Here is a 16,710-nt window from a genome sequence, read left to right on the forward strand (position 1 = left end):
AATATTTTAATAATTTGTTTTTGCGTAGTAACTCAGGCCCCGGAACCACAGACACAATAAAAAATTCATTGTGTCTGGGAGCGATCGGGCCGCTTGGAGCTCAATGGGTTAAACCGAAATTCTACAAGTACTTGTAATGAAATATACAAGTGAAGTAGTTAATGTAAAAAAGATCGTTTGTACTGTATGTGACGATATTGCCATGATGCGACCTTGAAATTTTACTCTGAACACGCTTAAAGAATTTTCACTAAATATATAGTGCCGCCTGCGGCTTCACCCGCTATGTCTAAAACATAATAAATTATATACTAAAACCTTCCTCTTGAATCACTCTATCTATTAAAAAAAAAACGCATTAAAATCCGTTGCGTAGTTTCAAAGATTTAAGTATACAAAGAGACAATAGGGACACAGAAAGCGACTTTGTTTTAAGAACAAGAAAATCTTTTTACAGTTTAGTTTTCCTACAATTTGACATCTTTTTACAATTAAATTTGAACTGTGGTTGGAATACAATTATTTTTATGTAACTGCTTTTTCCAGTATCATCACCAATGCCGACAAATTCAATGAACATGAACAATATGAATACTTTCTTCCTCGGAGTTAGTATTCCTCAACAGATGTCGATGATGAGCCCAGTCGCTGCGATGCCTGGTAAGGAAACCTCTCAAAACACTTTTGTTATCATTTATCAATTACTTACTGAATTCTAAACTAAACTTAACTTGAAAACCTCGATCTAACTAAACCTACCAAATAAATCAATCGCTATCAATTTATATGTATGCATCTATATGAGTATTTTTATTTACGTCTTCAACTAAGTTATCTACGAATATTTATAATGTATAATCCCGGACATATCTAAATTGTATATTATTATTATGGTTAATTTGTAATCTGCGTATTGGAAAATTGAAATGTATGTGACAATATTAATGTAATTAAATATAATATTGTATTGCAATACGCAGAAGGTTTCTAATAATAATTATGTAAAATGTATTAGTATGCAATAACTTATTTTATTTAATTTTATTTGATTACTTTTCAATACATCATCATCATTTTCAATGATATTTTGTCATCTATTTTCAATCGTCTAATTTCAATTTGTGTAATGTATAGGTTTTCTGTATTTCAAGTGTAGTTTCGTAATTAAATTAGTATTTTACTTATGACGTCATCTTGGGCATTAAATTTTTTTATAGTAAAAAATATTACCATGACCTATTTGTCATACATATTTGTATAAATAAAAGGGCAAATATAAACAATGAATGTTTTTGTTCAGGTATGTTCCCGATATGCTATGCTATGCCCGCATCATCCCAGCAAATGATGCAAAATGATACGGAAATGCCAAACCAGGGACCGTCAACTAGCAATCATCCGTTTACCAGTAAGTTATTTATTTTCATTTTAATCTAAAAACAGTAACGTACGTTTTAAATCTATACTAATATTGTAAAGCTAATCTCAGGAACTAATGGTCCGATACGAAAAACTCTTTCGAGCTAGTCTATGATATCGCTCATAAAATAGCATTATAAATATTGGCGATGTAATATAACACCGACATGAATTTTAACCAATAGAACATTATGAATAAAAAAATAATTGATAATTCATTAAAAACTCATTTACACGTGTTTTAAACTGCCGATTATTGAAGTAAACATTCTAGAATTGATACCACAAATAGCGTAATATTATAATATCGTAAACATATTTCAATTTTCATTTCTAGTGGCATGTATTTTTTTTTTATTTGTTGGTTGTATTCTATTTGGCGCTTGTTACTTTTAAATAAATTATTTATAAAATATATAAGTTTAAGTTCAATAAAGTGGTATGGTATCGTAAAGATTGTCCATGTAACTTTCAGTGCCCTATGTAATGTACGGTCAGCCGGTATATGGATCGCCGTTCATGTATTCGCCGATAAACGCTCAAATGGGTATGCAATACCCGATGCAGCCGGGTTTCGTCGCGCAAGGTATGAACGCGGCGATGCACCCACTGGGATTGTCCAGCGGGAACTACCAGGAGGTGAGGGTCGTTTTGTTACTTGCAGCACAACCTCGGGTTGAAAAACTAGAGCATTTTATCAATTTATATATAATGTAACATTCTCAACTATTTTTTACCGTTTCGATATAGTGCTCGCAGCGAGTGCACACCAACCTGTAATACTTCGCATTGCCTTGCGTTCACATTTGCTCAGTAAAATGTTACCGCAATATGCTGATTGGTTTTTTAATCAGATGTTGATGTTCTGTTACAAATAAATATTCTAGTTTATGAGCACCCTACGCGGCGGTTTTGTGAGGAATTTGAATTCGCTATGGCGATATCTTCTAGTATTAAACGGGAAATGCATAGATTTAGATTGCATATTATTAGATTTTCAACGAAGACGTGTCCGCTATTGTACCTCACAAACATTAGAACGCCAAAAGAAATGGATTTATTTGGTTTATTAGATTTTCATGGAGATATTTCCAGGATTATAGTACCTCGCAAAAATTTAACAGTGAAAATAAAGTTTAGAATGTTAGATATTTTGTGGTGGTAAGTCAGTTTTGAACTTATTTCGATGTAATATGGCTGTTAAATGTGAGAAAAAGAAGAATGGGATGAATGATATTTGAATTTGAGTTTAGAGGGTGATTGTAAAATTTGCTGAGTAACTTTGTACTTTAGTGTTGTAGATGTAACATTGAAAATGAGTAATCAAAACATAGCAAATGGAGTGGAATGGTATTTATTTATTCGTTTTCCTTATATTTTTGTTATGCTTTCTTTATGTATTGTTATAAATATATATTTCTTACATAACATTAATAAAACTTAATAAATAACTAATTGATATTGAAATTGTAGATATTTTTATTCTTATTTATAGTAAATAAATAATTATTATTATAATATAATTGAATTGTACCCCTACTGTCAAAAGTAACGACTCGACACGTTGAGGGGTTAGTGCTACAACAAAATGCAGATTATTTTCGTTTGAACTTTATAAATGGTACTTAGTTATTATAAAATAACGTATTTGCTCATATATATTGCATATTTACATTGGCATATAACTGGAAAAATTATAGTATTTATATATTACAATTGTAAATATATTTTACACATTCGCCCGAGCCTGGTTTTGAATCCCTCACAAAATTCGCCGCGTATAAGAGCTAGAGGCAAAAGCAACTTTTGTCTCCGCAACTATTTTGTCTCTCCCATCAACTCTATGGAGAGTTGCGTCGCTACGTGCGCGCACTTTCTTACTGGCCCATAGAGTTGATGGGAGAAACAAAATAGTTGGGGAGACAAAAGTTGCTCTTGTGCGCTAGCTCTAATAGTTGTAAGGGCACAAACTTATCTACATCTCACAGCTTACGTAAAGCGACACGTACATGTCTTAAATAAGGTCGCCTTCATATGCTATGTTTTTTTTGTTGCTGAGCATATGCTTATTTTTAAGTACGTTTTATTTAAGGGTGAAAATATTATTATTAATTATGTATAAGCGTTAAAAGCCTGAAATTGATAATCCTATCTTTAATTAAAGAAGGATTTCAGAACGATGGTCAATGGATGAACCAATGTTTTGGACATATACGCATGCTATGTGCCAATAATAATAAAAAAAATGCAATAAGTATCTTTAATTTGATACTGGCAAACTAACATCGCAAAATGCTTTAAAAAAGAAAAAAAATGTAATAAAAAAATACATAAACCGAATAAAAAAATATACAAAAATCATCGGTTAGGTACAAGATGCGGCAAATATAGTGACAATTTGTGACCAAGGGGCACATCGGGCACATAGTAGTAGAGAAGTATACTACGACATGTCCAATGTCCATAATTCACTGCATACCATCATCCATTAATTATTATCATTGGCTTTGCTTGCGTTTCTCTAAACAACTTTACAGTGGTGGTAGTTGACGAACGTGTCTGTGATACGAAATTTTACGATCATGCAAGGGTTTCATCTGTTTTTATTGGTATTCTGCTGGTGTGGTTTTCGTTTTATTTGTCTTAGAATTGACTAAAATGAATGCAATGGGCCATTTACTGCTTAAATAATATATTATTTATGTGTTAAGGATAACTTAGCTATGGCTGCTTGCATAGAAATTGTTATGCCTAAATGTTAACATGTAAATACGTACCAGTATTTGTCTCAAGTGGGTGTTCATTGAACATTACTTTTCCTATTACGCTTTTAGTGCGAAACAATGGACGAAACCGCCGCTTAGTATATTTAACCAGCATGGTATGAAATGCAGATGTATTGTTTTTTTTTAAACCCACTAATCTATTGACTAATACGCGTTTGAAGCTGTACAAATAACACCTTCTTATTAAAGCTGCATACAGACTGTTCGTTAGCTACTCGCATGTAACGCTTATCCTATTTGTGGTACGGAACGGGTGCATAGCGTGAAATTCACAATTGCAATGCATCGCAGGCTTGTAAACTCACTTTCCCAACGAAGAGCAAGTTGGTCCCTTCGTCCACCTGGCGAGAGAAACGGGCGGAACAGCTAGCGGCCGCGGCTAAAAAAGACAAAAGCAGCGGTACGAGTAACTCGTCGGCTGCCGTTTCTAATCTGGTATGTCTTTGAACGTATTTTGATGGATTATGACCGACGAAACAAAGGGCTTGTGTAGCTCATTCGACTTATTGGTAGATGCAGATTACCATTTGCCTATTCCGTAGAGAAGTTGGTTGTGTAACGTTTTTTGTCATTTGAATCAGTTCTCATTTAAACATCGCATCTCTTTTGATGAATTCTTTGATGCTTTATTAGAAGATTTGGTTGTTTGACAAAATATGATAGGGATATTGAGGAATCGACTTAGTAGAGTAAGATCCCAGAGCGATAAGACATAACTTATTTTCTAAAAGATGAAACTTTAAGTTCTCAGTAGTGTCTCATGTACTTTGTATACCTGCGTGTTTGTGAAGTTTGCCCAGTGACACCTGGGCAGGTACCAGGTGAGAAAGGTGACTAAAAATAAGAGTTACTTTACTTAAATTTAGATGGCTGATTTTTAGATATATTTTATAGAATATCATTCTCAAATGGTATCGCAAGTATCAGACACTTTTCATGGACCAAAACTTTAGTCAGACGCTTTAAAGCTCCACCAAAAATAAATAAACTTTACTTATTTTTTAATGTCTGATTTTTTAATATGTTATCAACATAACTATTACAAAATTATATTTAATCAGTCAGACAAATTGGAATGACCAAAAATCCACTAAACACAAAAAATATTCAGCCGTGAGTACGAACGCGAGAGCACTATATGAGCATGCGTGTCAGAGGGAAGAATGTAAATATTCCAAAAAGTACTTACTGCTTTCGATAAAATATTTCTGCATCTCTTTTCAAATAAAATGAATTTCAACATTAAGGTAATAATTAATAATTATTAAAATTAAAATAATTTATTGCATATATTCGGTAAATTATTTTTTAGCATAGAACCTCCACCTTTTTGTTTTAGGATGAAAAAGAAAATAGTGTGACAGGCTTAGTGCTTGACAAAGTGGTAAAGTCACGTATCGATAAAAATACAATAATTATAATATCTATCTAAAAATTATTCGGCCGTGAGTACGAACGCGAGAGCATTAGGGTCAACTCACACCAAAAGAGCGTCGAAGCGCGGCGAAGCGGAGCGCAGTTTCCGTGTCATGTGAATTTTAACTTTATTTTCATTACTATAATACTCATTATCGCATGAGAAGCTCGAACGAGTCGCGCGGATGCCCGTGGCGCCGCTGGAATTCCGTGGAATTCCAGCGGACGGACCGTGCGACTGCGCGAGAAGTCGCGGGAATTCCAGAGAATGCTCGAGCATTCGCGAGCGGCCGCTGGCAATATCCCGCCCCTCGCGCCCGCTCCCCGCACGCGTCTGTGCGCGCGAGCATTCGAACTGCGCAAAGAGCGACCCGTGAATTCATCGCGGGAAGGCGCGCGGATTCCCGCGACTGCTCGAGAAGTCGCTGGAATGCTCGAGAAGTCGCGGGCATCCGCTACTCCGCGCTTCGCCGCGCTGCGCTGCGCTTCGCCGCTCTTTTGGTGTGAGTTGACCCTTATGCATGCGTTTCAGAGCGAGTGAGACGTCCATAGTAACACAATATTCAGATACATACAGTAAGGAAACTTCATACAAAACGTCCGAAATGGCTCACGCGCACAAGCAAGCGTGTTTACGAGTATCCTAAGGGTATTGAGGGGGATCGATAGTAGCGCGTGACACATCCACAGATTTTGAATAACAAAAATACGTAGTATAGAAAAAAGTTAAAAGTAATGTCAATTCACATTAAATAAATATCGATTGTTTCAGTTTGTAGCCCTTTCAATAAATATATTTGTACATACCGTATATAGTTATAAATAGTTATACCGTATAGTTAAAAAGAGACTATTTTTAAATTTCTATAGATAATATGGCAGCATGAGTTTTAAATTATGTTGACATATTTTCTCTCAAAATGATAGCTACAAATAGTCACTATTAGCCTATTAGGAGTCCAGTCTGTTTAAAGATCGCATCTATTTTTTACGCAATCTAGAAGAGCACAAAAATCTAAAAAAATGGAAACCTTAAAAAATATTGTTTAAATTTATGTGCATAATTGCGTAAATATTAGGGAAGAAAAAGATAGATATTATAATTATTGTATTTTTATCGATACGTGACTTTACCACTTTGTCAAGCACTAAGCCTGTCACACTATTTTCTTTTTCATCCTAAAACAAAAAGGTGGAGGTTCTATGCTAAAAAATAATTTACCGAATATATGCAATAAATTATTTTAATTTTAATAATTATTAATTATTACCTTAATGTTGAAATTCATTTTATTTGAAAAGAGATGCAGAAATATTTTATCGAAAGCAGTAAGTACTTTTTGGAATATTTACATTCTTCCCTCTGACACGCATGCTCATATAGTGCTCTCGCGTTCGTACTCACGGCTGAATATTTTTTGTGTTTAGTGGATTTTTGGTCATTCCAATTTGTCTGACTGATTAAATATAATTTTGTAATAGTTATGTTGATAACATATTAAAAAATCAGACATTAAAAAATAAGTAAAGTTTATTTATTTTTGGCGGAGCTTTAAAGCGTCTGACAAAAGTTTTGGTCCATGAAAAGTGTCTGATACTTGCGATACCATTTGAGAATGATATTCTATAAAATATATCTAAAAATCAGCCATCTAAATTTAAGTAAAGTAACTCTTATTTTTAGTCACCTTTCTCACCTGGTACCTTCCCAGGTGTCACTGGGCAAACTTCACAAACACGCAGGTATACAAAGTACATGAGACACTACTGAGAACTTAAAGTTTCATCTTTTAGAAAATAAGTTATGTCTTATCGCTCTGGGATCTTGGACTATAGAATTAGACTAAAATTCATAAGAGGATTCGAATGCTAATTCTGGTTTTGACAATGTGATTGTGTGCTATTTGAAAATTGCTATTTCGTAGTAATCAATAATTATGCGCTCGGGAGACATAAAACCTTAAATAAAAATCATATATTATGACTATTCAAAATTTAATAACAATAATTTTATTATAACAGCCGCACTGCCGCTACCAAAATTAATTTTGATTGTTTGTGAAAAACGCATGCATTCATAAAAATATATAATAATAATTATTATCCTCATTAAAAGGTACGTCCGCGCATTGCCATGGTGACGTAAAATCCTGTGTGCTTGCTGGTTCGTTTCAGTATATGATACAAAATCAGTAATATTTTTTCAGCTTTGCTAATACTTGGATCAAAGAGTGATACTTGATTTTGCAAAGATTAAAATTCCATAGATAATAGACGTTTGATTTAATTATTTTCTAAGAGTGTATTATTTTTAAGTAAAATGTTAAGTTTACTTAATGTTACTGCTTGGTTAAGTGTTTTGAATAAAAGGTAGATGAATGCGCAAATAAGGTGATATTTATTCGTACATTATAACACAACTTACAAGAAAAACCTGTTTATATTTTTCTATACATACATTGATGAAATTTTATTTATATAGTGCACTTTTCACTACAGCCCAATATTACATGTATTGTTTTGTCTAGGTGACACTAAGGTGAAGTGGTTTTGGGTACACTGTCTGGACGCAAGTATGATTTGTTACTTCTTATCATGTGTATCTTGTTTGTACGTTACTACAGATTTAGAATAAGTTAATTATATTGATTTGAAGGTTTACGACGTAACATCTTGGTAAGAGGTATAACTGTAAGAGTTAATGTTGTGTCACTGGGTGTTAGTTTTCAGTCGGGAAATTTCGGTGCTAAATGTGTGTTTATCAACAGAGTGCAAATGCAGCTACAGAGAACCGAAGCAAGGGCAAAGAGCGTCTCGGCAACAGCGACGCTACAAACGAAAAGACTGACGAGGAATCCAGCTATTCCTCGTTCTATTCTAACTTCTTTAAGAGCGAATCTGGCAGCGCTGAGGAAAGTGATGTTAAGAAGGTAAGAAATATTGGTACTTAGTATGGTTAGTTAGTTAAGTTATTACAATTAATAAATATATTTTATTTTAATTAATTAAATTAAGTTTTAATAATTCCGGTTTGCCACTAAGAAGATTTGGGTTAAGGTGATTGCTACGATCTGTTCCCAGCCAATGTCCCGCTAGATGGCGCTGAATTCTACATTTCTAGTTTATTTGAGTTTTTGCGTAATTGGAAAAGATTAAGGTCGTAGGAATAGTCATGGCGATTACTGAATATTATATTTTATTTAAATATGTCATATCATTGCCTTAAAATCCACCCAATTCGGTAAAACCATGCGTTTTAACATCTGTCATTGCATACAGGGTCGTTTACACACACAGACGTATACAAAAATGATAAAGATTGAACTCTAGATGGCGTGAATGTAAAACAAGTTTGGCGTGTATGTATTTGAGTAGTTAGTAGCATATTATATTCTGAATTTCTGATCCATGCCTATTCACTCAAAACTACCTAATAACACTAATGATTTGTAACAGTAAATTATTTCAATAGTTAGTTTCATTAGTATTTTGCAAGTTTGGTATGTATTTGAACATTTCCCAACAAGACGTAAGAATAATTATTCGTAGGTATACAAGATACAATAACAAATCTAATACACTATTTATTATTTTATTATTTACTAGCGGTCCGCCCCGGCTTCGCCCGTGGTACATGTTTACGTTTTCTCTCCATAAGAAGTAAGAACCATCCTCGTACTTCAAGGAATATAATAAAAAAAGAATTATCGAAATCGGTTCAGCCGTTCTCGAGTTATGCGCTTACCAACACATTTTGCGATTCATTTTTATATTAGACTAGCGGTCCGCCCCGGCTTCGCCCGTGGTACATGTTTACGTTTTCTCTACATAAGAACCATCCTCGTACTTCAAGGAATATAATAAAAAAAGAATTATCGAAATCGGTTCAGCCGTTCTCGAGTTATGCGCTTACCAACACATTTTGCGATTCATTTATATATATATAAGATTATGTGAAAATAACCAGGAAGGTGAAAAACATATTTACGAAAACATAGTAACATATGGCTGTCGCTACAATAATTATATTTCAATTTTATCTTTTTATACCTAGTAGAACTGGCCGACGAATAAAAAAAATCGTATTAGAATACAATATATTACGGAACAAAAAAAGGATTGTAACTGAATTAGGTAGGTATGTTTGTTTCTGGGCGCACCGTTTTCGACGACGCGACGCGACGCGCGACGTAAGCGTATAGGTATAGGTACCTACTTTGCTAAAACAAACTAATAAAATTGTGTGTCTGTCTGAAAATTCGGAAAAGCATATTTTGCAAGTTTGTGATTACTTTGATAGTTTACCGATTTATAATAATTGTAATTGTAATTGTATAATATATATTATATAATTTGCAATGTGGTGAAATTTCATAAAAATCACGGGCCAATTTTTTGTTTTGAATCCCACCGAAAATATAATTGCGTTATTAGAATAATTAATTACTATACCTACCCACGATCAATTATTACAATATAGTCTCAAATGCATACTAGAGAAATATTGCAATTTGATTCAATTAAAATGCATAGCATACAAAAATAAATTCACAACACAAGAAATTCCGCGCGCAAATCATAGCGCGTGTCAATGAAATCAAGAATGTTTTATATCAAGCCGACGCGGACGAGCGACGACGCGACGCCGAACAAAAGTACCTACGACGGACGACCACGCTTCGAGTTGCCAAACACACAGCCAAACAACAATAATGAGTAATAAATTGTTTACAAAAAAAACAAGTTTTCCATTTTTCTGTATGAGTAGACAGAACTTCAAAACGCCACCTGCTACGGTTTATATTATGAACGATGGTTATAAAAATAAAAGTTATATATTTTGTTGGTGTAAACTATTTTATTGATCAATAATTTTGGAATTTAAAACTGTCAACATTGATTACAATAAAACGCAGTTTTATTTTATTACACTATTGTTTTTTTATCAAAACATGTATTTGAAGTACCATATAATATTATGCTGATCCAAGCATTTTCACTCAAAACTAATATCACTAATGATTTGTAAAAGTAAATTATTTCAATATACATTTCATAACCAACAAGTAAGAATAATTATTATTATTCCTACCTACAACAACAAACCTAAAACACTATTTACTATGGGAAAATAACCAGGAAGGTGAAAAACATTATATTATTATTTACGATTTCGACGCACTCGACTTTTAGTAAAATATAGTAGGTAAACATAATATTATGGTTTTGATTTTTGCTACTAGTATAAGAAAACTGCGTGTTCAAACTACTTGTTTGTCTGTCTGAAAATTCGGAAGTACTTTGGTAGTTTACCGATTTATAATAATATTGTATATATCGTTGTTTAAAAAATATTCAAACACAATAAAATATGATATACTGATTTATCACTGGTTTCAGTGATGAACTGATGAGTCAATGTTAGCCACTATACTTTCGTCATACGTGTGTATGATTGATGTGATTTGCAACGTGGTGATATTTCAGAAAAATCACGGGTCAAATTGTCCCACCGAAAATATAACTGCGTTATAAGAATAACTATACCTACGATAAATTATACATAATACAATATAGTCTCAAATGCATACTAGTGAAATATTTTATTTAAATCAATAAAATAAAAAAAAAATAAAAAATAATAATAATACAAAAATAAATTCACAACACAAGAAAATCCGCGCGCAAATCATAGCGCGTGACAATGAAATCAAGAACTTTCGAGCCGACGCGACGCGGACGACGAAGGAGCCTAACAAAAGTACCTACAATCATAGGCGGCTCGTGACAAAATTGTATGGCCGTGTTCACTTGAAATAAAACAACGAAAATAGGTACCTACAATAGCGTTAGCAGTACAAAAAAAATGAGCACCACATTATAAATGTCTATTTAATATTTATACACTAAAAATTATAGAGTATTTCTAAACGAATTCAATTATTATTTAGCAATAATTAGAAAATCCCCGAATTTGCATTCGTGATCGTATTCATAGTGTTTGTCTACACTAATATTATAAAGAGGAAAACTTTGTTTGTTTGTTTGATTGTGATGAATAGGCTCATAAACTACTGGACATTTTACCAATGTTTGCAAGTTTGTGATTACTTTGATAGTTTACCGATTTATAATAATTGTATACTTATATCATTGTTTAAAAATATTCAAACACAATATGATATAGGTACTGATTTATCACTGGTTAATGGTTTCAGTGATGAACTGATGAGTCAATGTTAGCCACAATACTAATCACTTTCGTCATACATGTGTATGAACTATGATTGATGTGATTTGCAATGTGGTGAAATTTCATAAAAATCACGGGCCAATTTTTTGTTTTGAATCCCACCGAAAATACATATATTACTAATTGCGTTATTAGAATAATTAATTACTATACCCACGATCAATTATTACAATTTACAATATAGTCTCAAATGCATACTAGAGAAACATTGCAATTTGAATCAATTAAAATGCTTAACATACAAAAATAAATTCACAACACAAGAAATTCCGCGCGCAAATCATAGCGCGTGTCAATGAAATCAAGAATGTAATTTATATCAAGCCGACGACGACGCCGAACTAAAGTACCTACAGTACCATTTACCTTCAGTGTACAATACAGTTTACAGACCTACGACGGACGAACAATAATGAGTAATAAATTGTTTACAAAAAAAACATAGTTTCTAAGGTCATTAGTTTTATTTTATTTTATTGTTATTTTCTTTGAACGATTGGAAATGAAATTACTCAATTTTTACACAGAACTTTGATTTATTAGAATTATGCTCATTAAGTATATATAAGATAACGAACGCGAATGCACGACATCTAGCGCGTCTTATGTCTAAACATCGCCTTTCGTTTAGACATTGACGCGCTAGATCTGTAATAAGTATATAGTCTATGCGCTAGATGTCGTGCTTTATGTCGTGTTTCGCTTGGCAAAAGTCACGCACACTACTGTAGAAGTGTCAAATTTTTCCGGTATTTTACTGTTGTTTTTCTAAGTAAATATTGTAAATTATTGATTAAAAAGGTCGAACGCGCACACATTTCATTATAGAGAAGTGATAAAATGATTAGTTTTAAAGAAATAGTGTCTGTGTTAAGTGTTTAGAGGTAATCAAAAATGTATGGAGGGACGGTCGGAACATCCACCTTAACCACAAATATAAGTATTGTAATGATAGATTCATATTTAAAAATACTCAATAGCTCCTTAAAATATTTGTATTTTGGAATTGAAATACTTATAATAGTTGTTTTTTTACGACAGCGGTCGATGGATCCCATTCCACCTTATGAAAGTCAGCAAGCGAAAAAGGTAGCCCGAAGGAAAATGGATCCGCCATGGATGGAACATGTAAGTTGCATAATTGAATATATAATTTTTGATACATATATACAAATAATACGATTGGTCCAGCCAATACCGCTATAATATGTATTATATAAATCTATCCTCTACCTTAGTTGGCCTGGAAGAAATCGCTTTTAATCGATAAGGTCACCTTTTGTACCTTACCTCGCATCCATACAAATTTATAAACTGTAGGTACATTGTAATGTTAAATGGTGTGGTACAATAAATAAATACTTTTAAAAAGATGTTATTTATTTATTACGTTAAACAAATTTTACATGATTGTTTCAGGTATGTGTGACATCAGAGCTGATATACAAATATCAAGTGCTACCCAAGACAATGGAAGAGGTTTTATCTTGCGACAAGAAGAGGCTAGAGACCTTAGAACAAGTGAGTTTATTTTAATTATTTTATTTGCAACATTTTTTAAATTAGTTTTTTAAGGATTTTTTGAAGAGTTTGAGAGTTGAAGAGACAGCAATATTTATTAAAAGCATATTTATTTGCATAAATATAATTTGTTAGAATTTGAGTTAAATTGAATTCTTTTCACATCAATTTATATTTAGTAAGCAATAATGCAATAACTCCCAAACTCCCTTGTAGAGAAAAGGATTTACCAGGAACGACCAACGAGTTCCTTTAAGGGAACTATATTAAATCTAAACTTTTAAATAAAACTTGGACCCCATGAGTTAATTCTTGTATTATATCGAATTTCCTCTCCCAGCCAACACTAGTGAACGAGCAGTTGGGTCAGTTATACCTAGACCTTCAGTTAGAGGGCGTTGCCGCGCGGCTCACGCTCGAGGAAGGGCTCACCAGCTCTAGCAGCTCCGGGGAAGAGAACTTCTCCAGGAGCCCTAAGGTCCAGGTATGTCACCCACCTTTAGGGCGGCCGTACACGGACCGCTTCAAGCAGTTGAGACCGACGGCTTGAAGCCGCGACCGCGCGGTGAATTATGGACATTCATTCACTGCCGTACACGGACTGCTCGACCTAGCTGCGGTTTGTAGCGACCGCTTAAGCAGTCCGTGTCCTTAACTGCTCGAGCCGCCCGTGAACGACCGCTCTTAGTCCTAAGGTTGTCCAATCTAAAAATCCTAAAGTTAGTTAGCCCCTTAACTAAGGAGATCTAAATATTATAGCTATCTTTTAAATGTGTCAACGAATCAAGAAGCTTATATCTAATACAGTGGAGATTGCACTATGAACGTTGACTTGTCACGGGAAGGTATGACCTTGAATGACGCCTGGTTGTTCCTTCATCCCTTTCACACCAACTTGCCAAGTTAGGTGTGAAAGGGACAAAAAACAACCAGGCGTCATTCAAGGTCATACCTTCCCGTGACAAGTCAACGTTCATAGTGCAATCTCCAGTGTAATAAATATAAGCTTCTTGCAACGAATAATTAAAAAACATGATTGCCACAGATAACGACACGTGGTTTATTGATGGAGCTACCTACGCTCTATGCATTTATCAATAATAATATTTACTTTACATGGTAGATTGAAAGTTTACCTACCTTAAAAATATGGCCCATATTCTAAAGCTTACGCTTACTACCCTATGTTTTTATCCTAAATAACAGAGTGTAACATTTGCAGGGTCGCCGGAGAAAGCGCGAATACAGTAAATTAGTAATGATTTACGAGGAAGATGCACCTCTCCCGCCGCCAGAGGACGCTGCCAGCTCGTCCACTTCATAATGCCGCCATTTTGTTTTCGACAAACCTAACACGAACACGCCACGTGAATAGAACTATATATGAAGACGAAAGACAATTTTGGTGTTAGAATAATCATTTGTGTGTCTATTTTTAAGCCAAATGATATATTAAGCTAAACATAGCTAGTAAGTTTTTTATTACCACTTCCAATTTCATATAATAATATATATGTTTTGTGTAATTACTACTTACACTCGTTTCAAATATATATTTATTAAGATTAAATATTAAATGTTTAATTTTTATTTAAAGGGATTATGGGATTCATAATAGCGATGTCTCAGTTCGACTGAGCCAATATTCGTATAAAAAGATTGATAGTAATATCATATCAATTCCCATTTTTTATTTCTCACCCTTTAGATAAATTAATATGGAAGTGTTACTGGAGAATCTTCTGGAAAAAGGACTTTAACGTCTGTGATACAGATTATCGCATAATTAAAATATAATTGCAATGTTTTTATTTGGGCATTAATAAAATCCTGTCAACTAAAAGGTAATTTTTGCGCAAAGTTGTTAAATTTTAAATAATTTGATAAGATCAATTTATTTATCACATGTTTTTTTCTGTTGTTTAAATGATATACTTTATTATTCTTCTTTGAAGTATTTTTTTGCGAAGAAATATTTTCCTAATATAAAATGAACGTAAAATGTGACGTATATTTTTGATATCACGTTACAAAGAATGTTAATTTATTTACATTGATTGTTCTATTGTAAACATAAAAGTAACATTTTAAATGTACAATTGTATGTTTTTACTTTTTATAGTATAGAATATGTTATACATATGTTTATAATATTATTAAATATAGTATATGTGTAGAGTTAATGAGATATATTAATATGTTTTATATTCGTTAAATTATTATACCTTTGGTATTTATTTAAAAAAGACGAATATTAATACATGGACATTTTATGTATGTAAAAGATGTAGTAAAACATATTATATATAGTAATCAATAATTGTATTTTAACAAGATCTATTATGAATGATTGCATGAGTATAGTGTTTTGAATGCAGCTCTTTCATATACTTATTTATCATTAATTATTGGGAAAATTTGTATTATAAGAAACATTTCTCTGATGTATAATTAATACCTTTGGGATCAAAAAGTTTCTATTACATGAAAAACAAATTAAAAAAATGTGTGCGTGTACTTGTGTACACACGTAAGAAGTGAAACTTCTTTATGACCTTATTTTTCAAAAAATAATTTGTTATATGCAACTTTGTAGAAATACGTTGAATCACGCGTGATAGGTATAAGAAAAAGATGGCGCGTAACGAAAAAATGTAACACTAAATTTTTTTCCAACCCCGATAAAGAAGTTTCACTTCGAATATATACTTATACTTATATATATATAATTAAGTCTTGCAACAAAGTCATATTTTAATAAGCTATTTATAATATTATGTCTAATACATAGTATAAAAGTTACCTATCGGATTATTCTTATAATATATTTTTAAATCTATATTATATACAGCCGATATATCATAATTATATCAATATTGCAATAAGGTCACTAAAATATTTTTTTACATATTTTATACTTACATTTAAAGTTATTTAAAGCAATAACAATAATACAATAACATACCCATCTCTACTACCGCTACATATTTGCAATAAAATAGACATGTTTTCATTCAAGATTGTTTATTCAATAATAATGTTTTGCATTTGTTTAACGTCAACGTTATATTCCGTACTATATTGAAATATGTGTATTAAGAACAATAATTGAAGGCATTTTGTGAAACGACCGGTCGTTATTTACCACAGTATGTAATAATTTTGGATGAATAACAATATTGCCGGTTGATTTTATTATGTAGATCTAAAATAGTAGCGGCGTAAATGGAATATGTGAATTTGTTTAGAGTAGTGAAGTCGGGAAGTTCGTACGTCGTCTTGTTCGATGAATATCGCTGTCTTGTTTCTATAGAC

The 16,710-nt window shown here is 32.7% G+C and overlaps 1 protein-coding gene across 4 annotated transcripts in view; it reads left to right on the forward strand.

The window, feature by feature from the left end:
* Window positions 1-15,511, forward strand: part of LOC123705108 (period circadian protein-like) — a 36,814-nt gene extending 21,303 nt beyond the window's left edge. For 2 of the 4 annotated variants that reach the window (XM_045653731.1, XM_045653732.1), the window contains 9 exons: window positions 547-660; window positions 1,301-1,408; window positions 1,895-2,058; window positions 4,497-4,640; window positions 8,390-8,551; window positions 12,916-13,002; window positions 13,294-13,395; window positions 13,736-13,879; window positions 14,618-15,511. In XM_045653731.1, coding sequence (XP_045509687.1) covers window positions 547-660; window positions 1,301-1,408; window positions 1,895-2,058; window positions 4,497-4,640; window positions 8,390-8,551; window positions 12,916-13,002; window positions 13,294-13,395; window positions 13,736-13,879; window positions 14,618-14,719 — 1,127 coding nt within the window. In that variant the 3' untranslated portion in view covers window positions 14,720-15,511. The remainder of the gene's footprint in view (window positions 1-546; window positions 661-1,300; window positions 1,409-1,894; window positions 2,059-4,496; window positions 4,641-8,389; window positions 8,552-12,915; window positions 13,003-13,293; window positions 13,396-13,735; window positions 13,880-14,617) is intronic. The other 2 variants (XM_045653733.1, XM_045653735.1) reach the window with 2 other exon arrangements.
* Window positions 15,512-16,710: the final 1,199 nt, after the last annotated feature.

This window comes from Colias croceus, chromosome Z, assembly GCF_905220415.1.
Source record: "Colias croceus chromosome Z, ilColCroc2.1".
Taxonomy (NCBI): domain Eukaryota; kingdom Metazoa; phylum Arthropoda; class Insecta; order Lepidoptera; family Pieridae; genus Colias; species Colias croceus.